The following is a 19540-nucleotide window of genomic DNA, read 5'->3' on the forward strand; positions in this document are numbered from 1 at the left end:
AATAATTTTTTTTTAGTTTTGAAGGCAACTTTCTGCCGGGTTCAGAATCGTCTAGATTCCTAGGCATAATGATTGACAAACTCTTGAACTGGTCGGAACATATTAATATTCTATGTAAGAAATGAAATAAAAGTATCTTATAACTTAATCTTATATCTTAACTTAAAAATTCACTTGATATTAAAGAACTGATGAATGTGTACTTTGTATTCTGGAAGCCATCTTTTTAATGTGTTACCTAATTTTTTAATTTGCATACCAAATATGTGTTAACTTGTGTAATTTTATCAATGTTTTTCATTTTCAATTCGTCTCCATGCTCAGATGTTTTCAGAATTCTTCTATGTGTACAGCCAATAGCACCAAATGCACAAGGAAAGTGATACTTAGCACTCCACTCTTGTGTTTGTTAAAACAGAATGTAATCAAATATATTATTTTTGATTAATTTTAGCAAAAACAAATTTCATCGTTTTACTCACTGTTCATCCTGTCCAACTAATTAAAATCAGTATCCTTTAAAATTCGAAGAAATATTTAAATATTTTGTCTGCAATTTCATGCTCCTTCCCTTGTTTTCACAATATTTTCAAGGAAATTTTTTGCTAGCCACTTCACATTAATTGTAGAAAATCGGTATAAATTATGATAGTCCTCATCCCGATATTTAGTCGTTGACAATAATATTTTAGACGTCTGATGTTGATAAATTGGGCCATTTTTAAACTTTGATTGAAGTTTTACATAAGACTAATTTTTAAGCTGCATTAGCTGGCAGCACATAATTCATAACGGGTTGTATTTCTATTTTACTTTTCTTCGCCATAATCCAAGTTAAAAACAAATTGTCTTTAATTACATCTGCTTTTGCACAACAAAAATTATTGCTCTAGTAAAGAAATAAAAAACCGTTGATGCAGACACCCGAGGGAAATCCAAACGAATTTTCAACTTTCTAAATTTTTATTTATTGTTTCCTTGAATAACGGTTTATAATCAGCCTCATCAAATGGCCAGAAGTACCCCGAAGCCTCGAAATAGGAAACCCATAAGCGATCAACAATACCGAAAGAGTTTTTTTTTCGTTAAATTAAATGTAGTAAGTTAATGTAGGCGGTGGTGCCCTCTGAATCCCGTAACAATACACAAGTATGCCGCCGACACGTTTTTAACGGTGGGCGTTTATATTCGCCTTGGGGTCCATTAAATGGGAATTCCCTGTTTTAATGGAGGCAGGAGCACGGATTTTTGTACATAAAGTTGGCAATATTTACTTCCTGACTGGCTAATGAGAAAACTTTATTGGTCTAGATAAGCTTTAAGGCAAAAAATTAGTAATCTGCAGTAAATACTAAGGATAAATCTAAAATAAATTTTTTTTGCCTGTTCTATTTTCTTATAATACTCTCCAGTCAGACAGGGACATCAATATAAGCAACATCATAATAAATGTTGTCACATAATGTTTGCATTGTGTTTTTCAAGGGAGAATCTGATCGACAATCTTTATAAGAACTCTTTTTAAAATTAACCCTTGAGGAAAAACTGAATTAAAAGTAAAATAATTTTTAATTAGTTGTACAAAAACCAAGTGTAATGATTGTTGGTATTAAATGCCTTGAAACAATCAAGTAGAAATATAAAAGTACAATTATCTTTATCCGTAGGTCTAAAAATATAATTCACTACATTAAGAATAAGATGAGCTGTTGCACAACTGTGACATTTTAGAAATTGATTTAAACTATCATTTAAATTATTGTTTTAATTAACATTTTTTCAATAACCTAGACAATATTGGAAGAATATTAATAGGACCTTAAGTCATTGCAACTCTTTTCCATAATAATTTTCCGGTAGAGGCCCAATAACAGCCACTTTGGATTTATAAAGAAATACAGAATACACAGTAAAATAACAGAAGCCGCATTATTATATGTAATTTTTAGAACCAAGATCCCTTACTTTATTTGGGTAAAATATTTTGTATTTCATTGGACTTTTATACAAATCATTCTTTTCATATTCTTATACATTTTTTTTTCTAAACCACTTTTCCTAATTTATTTCGTTAATTATTTATTGCTTCTGACAATGTAATAAACCAAAACTCACATTTCCGTAATTCATGTTTACATTTATTTGCGTTTTCATATAAATAGAGTAATTATAAACAAATTTAAATGTAATTTTTATTGTAGATTCCGATTTTGGCAATTCGGCGAATGGAAAGAAATAGTCGTGGACGATAAACTGCCAACACACAAAGGAAGACTCGTTTACCTTCACTGTTCAAATTCAACGGAGTTTTGGGCAGCTTTATTAGAAAAAGCATATGCGAAGTAAATATTTGTATAGCCTTAGACAAAAACCTAATTTACATGATTTTCTCATTTTTTTTTTAGGTTTTATGGGTGTTATGAAAATCTTACGCAAGGATCGACAACAAAAGCGCTTCAAGATTTGACCGGTGGAATAGTACAAAGCTTTGGATTAAGCCATCAAGATAGGTTTCTTACGTTTCAAGTATTAAATTCGGCTGTTCCTAGGTCTAGTCTGCTTATCGCTACAATAATTCAGGTAAGCAAGTCAAAATCTGGTTCCATAAAATTCATAAATTAATAATACATAACAGGATAAAGAAAGTAAGCGACATCTACGTCTTCGAAACGGTCTGATTACCCAACACGCATACTCAGTAACAGGATTGGCACGGGTCAGGGGAGCACAAGGAGAAACGCCATTAGTAAGACTAAGAAACCCATGGGGTAGAGGAGAATGGACTGGAGCATGGAGCGATCGATCGTGGGAGTGGGATGGGCTATCTGCTAGAGATAAGGAACTACTGAGTGTTAGAATAGTCAATGAGGGAGAGTTCTGGTGAGTAAAATCATGTACTTTTCATACTAGGACGTTGGCACAGTTCATGGTTTTGCAGGATGTCTTTTGAAGACTTTGCCAGACACTTTACTCAACTCGACTTGGTTCATATTGGTCCTGATGACTGGATGATGGAGGGCGCCCTTCACTCAAAGCAACCTTGGAGGGCGGTTTTAGCTAGGAGGAGGTGGAGGGCAGGATACAATGCTGGAGGTGGGCCAACGTATATTGGTAAGTAAGTATGTTATATTATATTGGCAATAAAACCTTCTTCAGCATATTACTTAGATTTTTTTTAAACATAGAAACAACTTCAATGAATCCTCAGTTTCATGTGCAAATCCCAAGGGCCACCAGCAATAAATGCCATGTAGTTGTTTCTGTCACACAATGTTACGAGACCAATGTTGTTGATGTAAAAAAGAGAAAACCTCTTTTTGCTATTGGGTTTGCTGTTTATGAGGTGCCTGCTTCAATGCAGAGATTGACACCCAACTTTGTTGCTGACCAAGTATACAACATATAATATAATTGAATTATTTAAATTATTTACTGTTTTTAAATTTGTAGAAGCCTCTGGATGTAACGAACCATTCTATTGCCCGAGAAGTAGTAACATTCTTTACATTACCGCCAGGAGACTACATTGTAGTGCCGCAAACAAACGTACCAAATTTAGATGGGAAATTTTTACTTAGGATACTTACCGATGAACAAAGTAATATTTGGTATGTAAAAATTAAAGATCTATAATATTATTTTTCTTTTACTACCTGAGTCTTTCGAAAATTATTTTTTCTTCATTTGTTTTAGGGAAGTTAATGAGGACAATATGTTAATAAAAAATTTAGCACTAGAATTTAATGATGAAACTTCAACTCTTCATGTAAGTATTTTTGATTAAAAAAATATTTTTTTATAAATTCATAACTTTTTAAGATACGACTCAGCTTTATTAATAATTTCTTGCTGATAGGTATATAAGTATTTAATTTATTAAAGTTTTATTTCGCGAGCTTTATTCACTAGGCTTAGGGTCGAAATAAGAGCTACTTAATTATCTAAATATATATCAAATCGATAGTCATAGAGATGCATTATTGTGTGAACAAACTGCCACTTAATGAGGCATTAATATTTCACCCTCTATTCTGCCAACCAAATCACGTTTGTTCAGGGACGGAAAGGTTAGATTCACATGAAGCAAGTGTGCGCATTTTTTTTCAGCTGTTGTACAATTATAGCTTTCGTATAAAATAAATTAAACAAAAAAAATATTCATTTAGAAGTTTTATTGATTTAACAATTACGTAAAATTAAATTAAGATAAAATATTTATTTTAGCAGTCATATAAAATATTGGATATCCCCGATACAGTAAATTTTTATGTGCCTGAAGTAGATAGTTTTAAACCGGAAAGCGATAAAAATATTCTTACCTCTCCTTAATTTTTTGATATTAATTGATAATGTATTATAGAAAGAAGGAAAGTCAATTCTCCCAAAACTTTTGCTCAAATATCCGCCAGAAGTGGACGCTAGTCAACTGCAAAAGATTTTAAAATCCAACTGGAAATCGTACTTATGCGAGAAACCCAGCTTGGAGCTCTGTAAAAGTCTGATTATGTTAAAGGATTACAATATTAGCGGAAGAATAAATTTAATTGATATACCTACAATGATACATATGCTACAGTTTTGGAGGGTAAGTACTATATTCTTTAAAGATAATTTTAACATTAATTTTAATATATTTTTAGCTGGCATTCCAAAAATTTGAAAGGGGCCACAACAGCGGGAAAACTTCTAGCTATAACTTGAGAGCTTTGCTATGGGAAGCTGGTTGTACTGTCAGTAATAAAGTACTGGAATGTTTAGTACTGAGATTTGCTAAAAATAGGATTGTTACACCAGAAAGTTACATTATGGCACTTATACGACTATATTTGGCACATGGTAATATATGTTTTCCTATTAGATTATAGTGATAAATATTATTTTTTTTTAGAGCGGTACCACAATCTTGATACAAAAATGAAAAGCAATCCTATATCTCTAGAAGAGGTAAATCAATTACAATTTTGGTATTAATGCATATTTACTATTTCTGTATTTCTTTTAGATGATCCTGATGACAATCTACTCATAAATATCACAACTGATGTATAATGTTTTAATTATAATCTTATGCCAAAGAGTTATCTGTATTTTATAATTTTCAAATGTTTAACTGTAAATTTGTAACTAATCTGTACATAGTAATTATTGTCAAGCTGTATAGTACCGATATTTTAATTTATTTAACTTGTGCAATTTTATTCAAAGGTACCTTATTTTAATATTATTCTATAAGCAATAAGATTGCCTGATGTATTTTAAAAAAGTTAACGAAGTATTAAATAATTAAGTGACTATATGATAAGAGTACTTTATTTCATCTATCTGTATATAGATCAAGATTTCGAAGAAAGCTCGAATATTTGACAAAACTGTTGTTGACAGAAGGCAAAGGGGAAGATATGGAAGAAAAGTAATAGAAAGGCAAAAATTAAGAGGAAAAAGAAAATGAAGAGAAAGACAGACATTTATTGAGTCTAGTCCAAATTAGCTAAGTTGAGTACTTTGCATATTTTGTTGTAGGTTCCTTTAGTCAAGCAGAAAGCAAAAAGCAGAAGTTTTGTTAAAGATTAGGATTTACTTCATAAATCTGATGTTGAGTATATATTTATACTTCAACGTTATGTTGATACTTACATCAAATTCAAATGTTTTAATCACTAATTGATGTAGGCTTGATCAACATTTTTGGTTCGTCTATTTATTGACCATCTTCGTATTACAAATAGAGCCTGTAGATCTCGCAGATCAAACTCTCTCTTTCATCTTTCAAGTTTCTTTGATTTGAGTTTGATTTTATCATGACGACTTAAATGCAACTTTTACTTCTAAAAGCTTAATGTTTTCCTCAAAAAGTATATGTTCCTATGTAGTAGTTAAGAGATTAGATAGAAGTCCAAGGTAGTCAAAGATATTAGAGGTGCAAAATCTAAATAGCCCAAAGTCTTCAATTCATTCCTCTTTAAAATAAGTACTCTCAACAATATTAAATTGGGTATTTAAAATATATACCAGTATTTCAATAAAGCGTTAAAAGAAGAAATTAACAAATGGGCCAGATCATTGAGGCCCATATTAAGGAGTTTATTCATTGTCATATTGATAAACTCAACCCTCTTAAATTAAAATAAACGTGTAACTTGTCTAAAGCTGCGTCCACGTCGATCGACTATGTCTATCGACATTGTTGATCAACAAGCGACAAAAACTGCATCTGTCCACACCAGAGTCGACACAAATGTTTGTCGATCAGTCAAATCAACATGTCCGACGAAGAAGACGTAATTCTTGCTTGTGCCGCGTATGTTATTATCGCGACTAAAAAAAGAAAAATTGCGCGCAAAGAAAGATTTTGGGTTCGACCAAATCTTCAAAGCAGAACTAGATACAATGCTAGTAATTTGATAGACGATTTAAAAAAAGATGACATAAACATATTGAGCCTTGATTACAGGTGCAATGGTGGTTTTAGAAATTTTTTTCGAATGTCAGAAGGTGAATTTGAATATTTATTACTAAAAATCGGGCCAAAAATTTGTAAAGAAGATACCAATTATAGACCTGCCATTCCCATAAAGGAGCGTCTTGCTGTAACGTTACAATTTTTATCAACTGGAGATTCGTACCACTCACTAATGTATCTTTTCAAAATTTCAAAACAGGCAATTTCCAAAATTGTTGTGGAGGTGTGCGATGCCCATATTGATGTATTACAAGACTATATTAAGGTAAGCACTTTATTTATTAAGATTTAACGAGATTTATATAAATATGAAAATATAGTTATAGCTACTTCTTAAATCAAATTTTCATAACCATAATAAAGAATAGATAAGCACAGCAGTAATAAAAATAAACTATAACTAAAACAAAACTAAATATTTAAACCCTAAATGAGAATAGTTGTGCGCATATCTATACTTATCACCAAGCTTATGAGGTATGACTTCCTGGAGATTGCAGTTGGGTGATGAAACGATCTGCAGCTTCATCTTCATCAGTTGTAAGGGCAGTAGTTGATTGTGCCGAAGTAGGGAGATTGCTAAAAGGAAAGCATGAGGAATATGATTCCGGGGAATGCATCGGTGAGATTAAGGATAATAGTATTGTTGCTGACCCTGAGAAAAACACTGCTGCTGTGGTTGTTGTGCTACGGGATAATTGTAATTTCCCAACTTTGCTTCAAACAGAAGTGTGCTTATTTTGTGCTGCACTGTAGCTTCAGCATAAGTAGTGGGCAAATTTCACAATGTCACAGCCACTTCTTCGCCAAATATTATAAACACACTTTGATTGTTTTGTCGCTAATGTTTGCGTCATTATCTCGTAGGCTTTAGTGACCATTGGGTTATCGCATTTCCTTTTTCTTGAAGGTACGTGGCCAAGAGCTGGCGACTTAAACTGTTTTTTTGTAGTTAAAGTTTCCTTTGCTTTTTCAACATTATCGGCATTTACATTACTACCCGTAGAGTGTTTAGAGTTGCCTTCTCCAGTATTTAAAATGGCATCTTGAGTATTCTCATGCTCATCAGCAGTATTATCCACATTGTTGGCAAAAATAAAATATATTTTTTTTAAATTTCAGATGCCTAAAAACGAAGCAGAATGGAAAGCCGTTGCCGAGGACTATTACAATCGTAGGAACTTTCAAAACTGCGCCGGAGCTATGGCTGGAAAACACATATCGTTGCAGGCTTCAATCAACAGCGGCAGTGAATTCTTCAGTTACAAGGATTTTTTAGCATTTTTTTGTTCGCCGTAGTCGACGCAAACTACAATTTTATTTATGCCAATGTTGAATGCCAAGTGCGCATTTCCGATGGAGGCGTGTTTAGTAGTACTACGTTTAATAAGCTTGTCAAGGACGATACAATGCATTTAGCTGGAGAAAATCAACTCCCAAATAGTGATCTAAAAAGCCCATATGTTTTTGTTGCAGACGACGCATTTCCTTTGTCAACAAACATAATGAAACCATATGCAGGAAGTCACACTAAAGGTTCTAGTGAAGAGTATTTAATTATCGCCTCAGAAAATGTGTTTGGATTAATATCTAATGTATTTAGAATATTTCTCAAACCATTACTATTAGAACCTCAAACCGCCTGCAAGGTAACGTTAGCAGGATGTTACTCGCACAACTTTTTTAGAAAAAGTGCATCTAAGAACATTTATAATCCCCCTGGAACATTCGATTCTGACTGCTCTGATTCAACTGACGTTATTCCAGGAGCTTGGAGAAATGATAATGGTAATGGGCCTGGCTTAGCAGACTTACCCAGAATACCCAGAAGAAGTGCAGTGCAGGCCCAACAAGCGAGAAACATATTAAGAGACTATTTTATGACACCCGAAGGAGAAGTTCCTTGGCAATACGAAATATGTTAAAGGCGTAACAGTCTTCTAAACAACCTGTCGTTTAAAAATAAAAATACATAGATAAGCTCTCAAAGTCTACGTACTTGTGAATCCAACATCTCCCTGGGCTTATTTTTGTCTAGTAAAAATTTCATACTTTCAAAAGCAAACCATTTACTTTTATACACATCCTCCGTACCAGAGCCAGATTTCTTGCTGTCCTTTATTTTTTTTACTTCTCTTGCAAATTGACTTTGAAGATTTTTAATTTTTTGTTCTACCGCTTGCTTCTCGATGTTAAATTCTTTACCAATTTCCATAAGGGCATCGTGCCTCAAGTTCCTGTTCTTATAGTTTTCGGTTTTAGAATCCCATAGATTTATTTTTAGTTTGTATGCCTCAATAAAGGCTATGACTTTAGCTTGTTCCCATTTCATTTCTCCAACGAAAACACACGGCCACGTGTTGTCAAATGTCGAACGTCGAAAACACGTCCACACACTAAAGTCGATCGACTTTAGTGTTCTTCATGTTTACCGACAAGCGGTGGAAAACAAATCGACATGTCGATCGACTAATTTTGTCGATCGACATCGTCGATTGCAACGTACACACTAAGTCGACAACGTCGATAGACATAGTCGATCGACAGTGTCGACTCGGTGTGGATGCAGCTTAAGCATAATTTTCTTGCATATTTATTTTAAACATAAATTTTCTATATCTTCAGTGCGATATGATACAAATGCATCATGTACCTACATAGTTCATATAACCTTTAAACTTTTTTAGGTTTAGGTCTGATTTTACCCTTGCGACTTAAGTACAACTCGGTTAAAAAAAAAACAATATTATATATGCCATCGATACCAAAAAACTAAGAACCCCATTATTATGAACAAAAATTACTTAAACAATCAATAGGAGAAACAAGAATGTACTGCAAATGGCTGGCCGATATTGTCTTTTTGTTAAGAAATCTTCCACAGTAACATTATCAAAATGTTCAGGATAAACACAATGGACTGGAGGGTCATATAAAATAACATTATTAATTCCCTTGTCATGCCTCTTATCTCTTCATTTTTCATAAGCATTGTATGTTATAAAGCATTTGCATATGATAGCATTAATATCTAAGTTAACTGTTCAAAATCTTCCAGCATCGATGTATCAGCTATTTTATTCTTTGCTGTGTTAAACAAATCAGTCAGCCCATTAAAGCTCATGCCATGAGTCTTTGGGTAAGCTTTCCTGCATATGCAACCATGTTTGATATGGTAAATTTTAAACACAGTTACGGTAATTATAAAATAAAAAGGAATGTAGAATATAAAATAAGGTCTTGTAAAAATAACCATGTATTTCCAATAACAAAATTATATACAAATAATTATCACATTGCGAAATAAACTAAAATCAAAAATATGTTTACGTCTGTAAATATACTTTATAACTAAGATCTTAAATTTTAGTTATTTCAGGCTCTGGCACCACTGTCCTCAATGTTTTCCGTAATCTATTCCAAAACGCAGACTGTTTATTCTCATCGCTCACCCATTGCAAGTAAATCCTAGTCTTCAATAAGTATTTTAACATCGGAGTCAAATATTTCTCACTAACTGGTGTCAACTTAATTAAAATTAACGAATCATCCACATATTTGCCATCTTCGTTTTGCAAGTAGAGTCTGTGGTACTCGCAAATCAAACTCTCCCATCTACACCATTGTGATTTAACATAATTCTCGCTAATAATTATTATAGTTTTGCGACTCTTTGCAATGCTTTCCACGATACTCTCGGATATGATAGAACCTATTTCAAAATCACGTTCATAAACGCAAAGTCTCAACGGAGATTCACCCTCTTCCATTATGGTTACCAAGTTGGCTACAAATTCTCTATCTTCAGTACTATATGATACAAATGCATCATATACATAGTTTGTATAACCTTCAAGCTTCTTAGGTTTAGGTTTGATTTTACCCTTACGACTTAGGTACAACTTGGTTAAGAAAATCCAGTATTTTATATGCCATCGATACCAAAAAGCTAAAAACCCCATTATTATGAAAAAAACTACCAAAATAATCAGTGGGAGCAACAAGAATATTCTTTTCCGCTGAAAACTGCAAATGGTAGGTCCATATTGCCTTTTTGTTAAGAAATCTTCCACAGTGACATTATCAAGATGTTCAGGATAAACACAATGAACTGGAGGATCAAATAAAGTAACATTATTAAATCCTTTGTCAGGCCTCTTCTCTCTCCATTTTTTAAAAGCATTATATGTTATAAAGCATTTGCATATGATAGCGTTCATATCTAAGTTAACTGTTAAGCCCTCAAAATCTTCCAGCATCGCTAATGATATATCAGCTATTTTATTCTTTGCTAATGATACCTTTGATAAATTAGTGTTATTCTGAAATATTCTTTGCTCCCATGTATTAATTAAATTAAAAGATAGATCTAAGTCAGTCAAAGATATTAGAGAAGCAAAATCTAGTGAACCTAAAGTCTTTAATTCATTTCTCTCTAAAACAAGTATCCTCAACAATTTTAAATTGCGAAATGGGTTGTTTGTTATGTATTTAAAACCACAACCTCTCATTGTAAGTACTTCAAGTTTGGTAAGACTAAAAAAGACATCTGGAACAGCGTCCTCATGCACCATCAAGTTGTTATCTAAAACCAGTAGACGCAGGTTTTCCAATGGTACAAATGTACCTGATTCTATATGAAATACTGACGAATTCTTTAATACCAGCTCCTCCAAATGGGTCAGACCGATAAATGAAGTGTTAAATAAATGGGCCAGGCCATTAAAGCCCATGTTAAGATGCTTAAGCATTGTCATATTAGTAAACTCAACCCTCTTGAAGTTAAAATAAACGTGAAACGAGTCTCCAGGTGAGTTTTCCTGCATATCCAGCAACGTTAGGTTTGATAAATTTAAAACACTATTGGGAATATTATAGAGCCTGTTTCCGCAAAGAAAAAGATATCTTAAATTTGGAAAATTGTCAAAGGCATCACCAGATATATCTTTGACAAACACTTCTTTCAAATTTAAAAGAACTAAGTTTGGCATATATGGAAAACTGTTTTTGTCTATCACCTCAAACTGGTTCTTTGATAAATTTAGTTCTGTTACATTCGATTTTGCAATAATGTCTAATAAGTCTTTTGGAGGAGCTTTTTTGAAGCCCATATTAACTAACGCCAAGCACTTCAGATCAATGCCAATTTGCAAAGTGTAATTTAAAGCGTTCGTTATAATCGAGCTGTTAATAATATTCTCACCAATATGAAGCATTTCTAAGTTGGCTAAAGGTGCAAAAGCTTCAGGATGAATAAACTCAATTCTGCATAAGTTCAGACTAAGTTCTGTTAATAGAGACCCTTTCATAACATGAAAATCATCAGCACCAATATGCACGAAGCTGTTGGCATCCAAGATAAGAGACTTTAAATTTGGCACTGTTTCAACACCTAAACATCTAACAACCATAAATAAACTAGTAAAAGCATTACTATTTAAAAATAAGTTTTCCAAGTTTTCAAGCCCTCTAAAAGCCTCTTCGTCCAAATACACTAGCTGGGTATTAAAAGATACCGTAAGATTGACTAAACTTTTCAAATTTTCAAAAGTCCCATTTAAGATGACTTTTAAATTGTAATTGCCCTCGATCTGTAACTCGGTGAGCTGCGAGAGGTTTTCGAAATCACCTGCGCGAAGCTCCATGATATGCGTATTTGTAAGTTTTAAAGTTGGACTTTGTAAAGTAACATTTCGCGGCATCATAGGGCAATAACTTCGACCATAGCAAAGGGCAAAATATGGATTTATAGGGTCCTCGCGACAGAAACAGCCAGCGTCGTTCTGTCCCACAATTGGTGCGATGTGCCCTTTGAAGAATAAGGATCTGCTTCTTAATGGTGGTGGCGGGCAGTAGTTTCCTGAGCATTTATCGTAACATTTGACCATCAGTGTTGTAGTGAAGACGATGAAGGTGAAGAGCAGATTAGGTGGAATCATCTCTATTTGGTAACATTTTTTGATCTGAAAATAAGGAAAATGTATAAGAAAGAGTATATCAGTAATTGAAGTTTTAGCTTTAAACTTTTAAAAGTGATCTAATTTTTTATCAAAATTTTTTGAAACCCTCCGAAATTTCTGAACTACATGTAAATGATGTTCCAAACCAACGCATGATCTCAATGGAGTATATCTTGTTCACCTTGAAATAAACAAAGAGTAAAGATTATTTCCATGATCTAATTTTTTTAAATTAAAATTAGTGTTTGCCTGAATTTTAGCATATTCCTAAACGTCCTGAAATTCCTGAACCATATGTAAATAATGATGATCAAACTGAATATCCAAGGCATTACGTAATCTCAATAGAGTGAATCTTGGTCACATTAGAATATACGAAAAGTAAAGCAGGATTCCTATATCCATGTAATCAAAGAGAAACTACGATTTCAGTATACTAGAAAATGAAAATATGATTAAACAGTTGAAACCTCTATGGAAAGTGTCAAAACTATTAAGGGTTAACTAAAGCAGCAATTAGTGTAACTAACAGGAGAATAAAGAAGTAAAGAATAGACTAAAAAGCATAGCAGAACCAACAATAAAGAGAAAACCAGTGTTTCCAATAATCTTTTAAATAAAGTACAAAAACTATCAACAATTATGTCAAAAGGCATGAAAAGTGAAAGAAATGAGGTGGTTAAAATAAAAAACAAGCATGAAAGTCTCCAGGGAAAGACAAAGAGAATTGTTGAAGTTTTCTTTTAAATAATATAAAAAATTTTACAATATAGAGTTCGATATATTCAGGTAAACTGTAAGCCATTATTTGGAGAAAGTGGTGAGTTAGATCTATGGAAGACCAATTTAGGAATAAATGTTTTATAAAAGTCAATTTAGTAAAAAAACAATGTAATAGTAATTGTCAATTTGATTAAAACAACTTAAAAATTTATTTGATTATTTTTTTTTAATTTGAATTAATAAAAAAATACAAATTACAATTTAAACAAAAACCATATAACTAATTTAGGTACTTCAACAGAACAACATTTTTGAAAAAATAATATTCAACTTGCTATGATGCTAAAATATGGACATTTTGAATCGGAAATTATTATTTGAGATTTTAAAAATTCAAATTTTTCATTCAATTTAAATTAGAAATTATTGTACAAATTTACTAAAGATTTACATGCTAAAAGAGCTTTAATTAAAAGACAAATTAAATAATGTTAATAAAGGAAATTAAAAAAATAAATAAAAATTAAGTTGCCAGAACTGAAATTAAAAATACTTAAAAATGTTAATCTACACATATCTTAGCCTCAAATTTTTTATTCATTTTATTATATCTTTTTTTAGAAAATAAAATAGGAATTTTAAATGCAAATTTAGCTTAGTTTTCTAAAAATTAATTGGATTATTTTTTTTAAAATAATACAAGATTTAAATCTTCTGAAAAAAAAATTACATATTAAAAAATTATTAAGTGTTTTTTTTATTTAAAAATTATTTAAAGAAATGTAGATTTTCAGAAATATGAATCTTTGCAATGGAAAATTTCTATTTTTCTTAATGTAGGTAATAAAAAAGATTAAATACAAATTTAATAGCCTAGATAGAAAGACTTCTAAAAATTAATTTAGTAAGAGAAAAGTATAAAATATTAATAAAATTTAGACATTTTAAATCGATAATTTACTTAATTTGAGGATTTAAAAGATTGTTGTTTTTTTGTAATCGGAAAACAAGTTTGCAAAATTAACAAAAACCTAAATAGTAAAAGAACTTTCAGTTGAAAAAAGACGCATAACTGATTAAAATAAGGTAATAGAACAAACTTGTTAGACAAATAATAATTAAGTTGCATAAACTAAAAAAAAATTAAAAATGTAAATTTTGAGATCGTTCAGTCTCAATGATATATTTTTTAATATAGAAATTTTTATATAATTTAGTCAAACACCTTTAAGAGAAAATAATTATAAATACAAATTTAGTTTAAAAAGAAAGATAATTCTTAAAATTCAATTGAATAAAAAAATTTAAATAATATAAAATACAGATCTTTTGGAAAAAGATTCGCAAACAAGATTTAAAAAAAATATATATGACTATTAAGAATCTACAGGTCTTTCCTAGCATTTTTCAGAAATGTTCTGAACTAACGGTATTTTAGAAGATGCTCTAAATATTCTATTTACATATTATGTTATTGTTATACTTGTATTTTTAAGAAAAATCATTGCATCAAGGACTTATCACATAATTGGTTATATCACTCCCTTTATTGGGTAAATCTCTATCTTGCACCATTATCCATGCAAGTATGTACGTATTCTTTGCAAATCGATACACCAAATTTATGGTAATATGACAGTAAATATTTTATTCAGGTCTTACATGCAGAAGTACTCCTGACGTATTTAAATAAATATGTATATACGTAGGAACATTTTTAAATAAATACACACCTCAAAAAATGTTAATAAGTCTCATTGTTTGTATTACTATAACCAACTCAACCACCAATATATTAAAGTTCATTATCCTTTTTAAGTGTTATATGTGAAAGTCCAACATATACGAGTTTCGCTTCTTCTTCTAGTAAAACCATAAAGGTTATTTCAGTAGGTGAGCCAAAATTTTACATTAAATTAACATATAATATTATTACATAAGATACATATTAATTCAACTTTTCGAACAATAAGTAATTCCCCCATACGTCAATCTACAAATTTAGTATTTTTTTCAGAGAGGTTCTGTTACTGCATGATAAAAATTATTAAATAATTGCGTAAAAAAGTATATTATTAGTAGGAAAAATATATTTAAAAAAGTCTTAATGTAATATTCAGTATTAATATGAACCCTAGACATCTATGTTTTTCCAGTGAAGCTAAAGGCTTTTAAGAATACGGAAACAAAAATATTTCGTGAAAATGTTATAACGCATCCAAAAGGTATGAGTAACAAGTAGCATTTTCATTAACTCAACACTTTCTAATTAAGATTTGGCTGAACAAATAAGCTTTCACTGTTGCAAGGTTATAATTTATGTTTTAGGAAGGATCTCATTTCACAATATTACGGTTGACTGAATAAATAAACTTAAAAAAGTCAGTCCAAATATGGTTTATTATCGAAGGATCTCTACCAACATAAGTATAAAAACAATAGGAAATTATCTAAATATCATAACATATTAAGATAATTCAATCAAATTATAAAGTTTTGATTGTCTAAGCTTCAAGCATTTAAGCCGTGATAAAGCCACTTTTCTATAGCCATATTGGAAAAGCTATTCTAAAAAAGTTCTTTATTGATACATTTTACCAGCAGGTGTACAGGAAAGGATTCACTAGAGTTGCGTCTTGCAATCTAGAGAAAACTTTACATGTTCCTAAACAGACCAGCAATTAATTACGTAAAAAATTTAAAAAATATAGGATTTATGTTTTGATCTTGATGATCTGATGATATATAACAAAACAGATCATATAAATTAATAAAATTCTTTGAACAGTACTATTGCACTTTTTATCTGACATGAATTCTATAAAATTTCATATCTACGTTTACTAAAAATTTCGGAATATGCTTAATAGCACTGTAAGAAATAAACCGTAAATATATTTGTTAATATGTAATATGCCGGCAAGAAAATGGCGAATAAAATGTTAAATATCTAAATAAACATCCCTGCGATAATATTTATCTTAAATAAATAAAACTGTCGGAAATTAGGAAAAATAATGGTAGGAAAATATAGGAGCGTCTTATATATTTCAGTGTTTAGTAATGCGAATATGAAAATATATTATACTGTTACTAAAAAGCAGTTTTTGTTAGGTTATACTACTGAATATTTAGGACATGAGAAACGAGTTTTCAGGATAACGTAGTAATATGTTTTATTATTAACGACATATACATGGGATATAGAAAGAGAGAAAGATAGAGCCAACGCTCCAGTTTAGGTTAGAAAATAAAAAAAATCAATATAATCATAAGTCTCAAGACCTCTACAATATAATTTTTTTTTGAATTCTTGATATTAAAAAACATGAATTGATATATACCAGCTCACGTATGTCCATGCAAAAATCCCAATACGATCATAAAGTATGCTAATGACAAGTTAAACATCAATATGGCGTTAATTTTTTGCTAACGGCTAGATTATATTTTGCAAAATTTGTAACCGGTATATTAGAATAACGTAGATGTAGAATATTGAATATTTTTTATATCAAATAATCTAATTTTTACGTATAATTTAGAAAGCCTTGTTTTCCGTGTAATAGATTAAAATAAATATGCTTACAAATCAAATAAAAAGTACCGCAAATATATTGAAATAATTTCGAAAACTTTTCATTTAAATAAAAAATTAGTGTAATAAGTATAAACTAAAAATTATCAGCTGATCAGAGTGATTTTAAGCAAAAGCGGCTCGGTTATTCATAAACATTTTTATATATTCCCAAACATTTTTAAATATTTAAAGTATCAATATCAATAAATAATTAATTCATAAAAAATTAATCAATATATGGTGACCATACAGCTTTTGGCAGTATTGTACAGCTTGGGCAAAGTTTGTTCAACCAAAGTACAGCAAACTACTGATCAAAAGATCGGATTATTTTATTGACTATAATAAATTTTGATTCTACAGATTTGAAAAAAAAAATCAATTTATACGTTAATAAATCAATAAAATACACAAGTTCTTAGGCAAAGCTTTATGATTTAGAATAACGGATATTTAAACCGGTAAATTAAAAAAAAATCGTATAGAATATTTTTATGTTGTATATCACATATGTAAAAAGATTCTATTTAAAACTCAATTTGCTTTAAAGACTTATTGGAGATCATCTGAAAAAAATCCAGGACGTTCCTAGAATATTTATTTTGATGACAAGGAATCTCCTGGGATAACTCAGTAATATGCAAAAACTTCCATGATGATTCCGTAAATGTGATGGCATAGATCAGTTAGATAAACTAAAGTTCTACCCATATTTCATGTTAAAGGGAATGTTTATTGAATATCCATTCAAATTCAAAAGCTCTTTATTAACTAAGAAAGATTCAACTACCGAAATAAATATTGTACCTGCAGTTCTATATTTTTTTGTATCCGACTATAACCAGCAATTCTTTATAAGTATCTGAATTGTTTTTAAAGAATTTTCCAACGGATTTTTTAAACTTTTTTGTTTTTTATATAAACTGGCAAAAAGTTGTAAAACTTTAAGCCAACATAATCTAGTGATGTTACGAAGGTAGTATTTTTGGCTTGTGGTATACAGCATTGCGAATTACATGCAGTCCTGGTTTAACACTTATAATCTTTTGTTGAGTAAAGGTTTGAGTGTTTATGTATACATTCTATGGTAACTCTAATATACACTGACTAAAAATCAACCACCGGAACCTCAAAATTTTGAATTATTGTGATTCATGTTTTTGTATAAAAATCATAAACAGCAGAACCCTATATATCCAAACTATATCGAATTAGTGACTCGATTAAAGAACGATAAAATTGTATTAAAGATTATTAGAACTTGTAATGTCACTGATGATACTGATATCATCTGAACAGACCAGGAATGTTAAAAGTTTTCTGACTACATAATATTTATATAACTGCCTTTGAAATGTATGCTGCTTGCTGATACAGCCAATCTAAATTCTACGGTTTTACTGACTTAACTCCCAAATAAAAGTGGTTTACAATTGAAAAATATAAGAACACTCAAGCAACAAGTCATTGTTTTTGAGAATATTTTTATGAAATAGTTGTTCCTCAATTTTCTTGCAATAATAAGATGCCTAAGAAAAACCTTTCGAGTATCAAAATATAAATGTGAATTTCTTTTGCAGACACTTTAGTGCTAAATGAAAAATAATTGACAATCAAATTCTCAAAACATACATGCGAAAAATCAGCTATTTTTCTATGAAACACCCTTTGTCTTCTATTACCCCAATCGATGAATATTTAAATATTAAACAAAAACTATATAATTTTAATACAAAGTCAAGTTATTGATATTTTATGATATAATGTGCGACAGAACATGTAACTGGGACATCAATTAGATATCTCCTATAATTTTCAAATTAGAAAAATGAAATTTGCTTGAATTTTATGTAGCAATTTATTTACATGTATCGGGTCAGTTAGATCACAAGAATACGGCAAAAACAAATAAAAATTGTGTATAATTTAGGTATACAAATAACTTACCTTACATAACAAAACATATTAATCCATTAACGTCATCAGGGTCAACATAATTCCATCATTACTAAAACATTTCTGATTCTAACACTGTCACTTCAACTTTTTGTAACACAAAATAATGACAAAACAAATTATTTAACAATATAAAATCATTAAGTTTAGGTTTGCCCTCGTTTGAAGCGGATGCACCCCACTATTCGTGAATACCGCACAAGTTAAAATCCGAGTTCCTCTCTTGACAATCGGCACAAAATTTGTAAATTGTTTAAGCAAACACCGATTTTATGATGTTGATGTTGCCTGCCGCACCAGTCCGACGGCTTACCACTGACATCGTTCGGTCAAATTTAAATTATTTTAGTTTCCTGTGTGTCCGATGAAAGACCTTAAGATTCTATATTAAGGACGTTTTCCAAGTAATTTGGTCATAAACATCCATGAACTTCATTTTTATAATAAATATATTCATGGGCGAGAATATTTTTTCCAAGGTTGCATATTTTTGTTGAGGATTTCTTGTTTGAGTTTTAGGACTTTCAGCATTTTCGAGATTTATTTTTTAAGTTTATTGAATACTGAAAAGATCATCAGATGGCATCAAAACAGGATTCCTATACTTAACAGTACTATCATGTTGCCACAAGGATTTTTTATTAGTTATAGAACTGGTTGTAAGAATAAATTAAAGTACTTTTAGTACCGAAACATACATTTAACAAGAATTATTGATTTGGGGCTATTTAAATTTTGTAGAATTAAAAAAGTAGATTCTAGAAGGTTTTGTAGCAGTCTATATATTTTTAAATACAGTTAAATATTTTTCATAATCCTAGAAAAGAGAATTTACAACAAAAAATTCAACAAGAATTTCCT

General features: G+C 30.6%; 2 protein-coding genes across 3 annotated transcripts in view; one reads left to right on the forward strand and one right to left on the reverse strand.

Annotated features, from left to right (window-relative positions):
• LOC126737445 (calpain-9-like) overlaps positions 1-5296 on the forward strand; it is a 131404-nt gene extending 126108 nt beyond the window's left edge. For both annotated transcript variants that reach the window (XM_050442353.1, XM_050442354.1), the window contains 11 exons: positions 2202-2342; positions 2406-2580; positions 2636-2880; positions 2939-3111; positions 3186-3391; positions 3451-3608; positions 3694-3766; positions 4361-4585; positions 4641-4836; positions 4889-4944; positions 5003-5296. In XM_050442353.1, the coding sequence (XP_050298310.1) occupies positions 2202-2342; positions 2406-2580; positions 2636-2880; positions 2939-3111; positions 3186-3391; positions 3451-3608; positions 3694-3766; positions 4361-4585; positions 4641-4836; positions 4889-4944; positions 5003-5029 (1675 nt within the window). In that variant the 3' untranslated portion in view covers positions 5030-5296. The remainder of the gene's footprint in view (positions 1-2201; positions 2343-2405; positions 2581-2635; positions 2881-2938; positions 3112-3185; positions 3392-3450; positions 3609-3693; positions 3767-4360; positions 4586-4640; positions 4837-4888; positions 4945-5002) is intronic.
• A 4404-nt stretch (positions 5297-9700) lies between these two features.
• Positions 9701-18958, reverse strand: LOC126737929 (toll-like receptor 4). Its single transcript, XM_050443034.1, has 2 exons — positions 18671-18958; positions 9701-12423 (listed from the first exon to the last, which is right to left on the reverse strand). The coding sequence occupies exon 2, from the start codon at positions 12397-12399 to the stop codon at positions 9820-9822; it is 2580 nt and encodes an 859-aa protein (XP_050298991.1). The 5' UTR covers positions 12400-12423; positions 18671-18958; the 3' UTR covers positions 9701-9819.
• Between the last annotated feature and the right edge of the window lie 582 nt (positions 18959-19540).

The sequence above is a fragment of the Anthonomus grandis genome, chromosome 6 (assembly GCF_022605725.1).
Source record: "Anthonomus grandis grandis chromosome 6, icAntGran1.3, whole genome shotgun sequence".
NCBI lineage: Eukaryota > Metazoa > Arthropoda > Insecta > Coleoptera > Curculionidae > Anthonomus > Anthonomus grandis.

Excerpts from the sequence above, each read along its gene's own strand:
- LOC126737929 (XM_050443034.1), bottom strand. The coding sequence starts at position 12,399 with ATGATTCCACCTAATCTGCTCTTCACCTTCATCGTCTTCACTACAACA.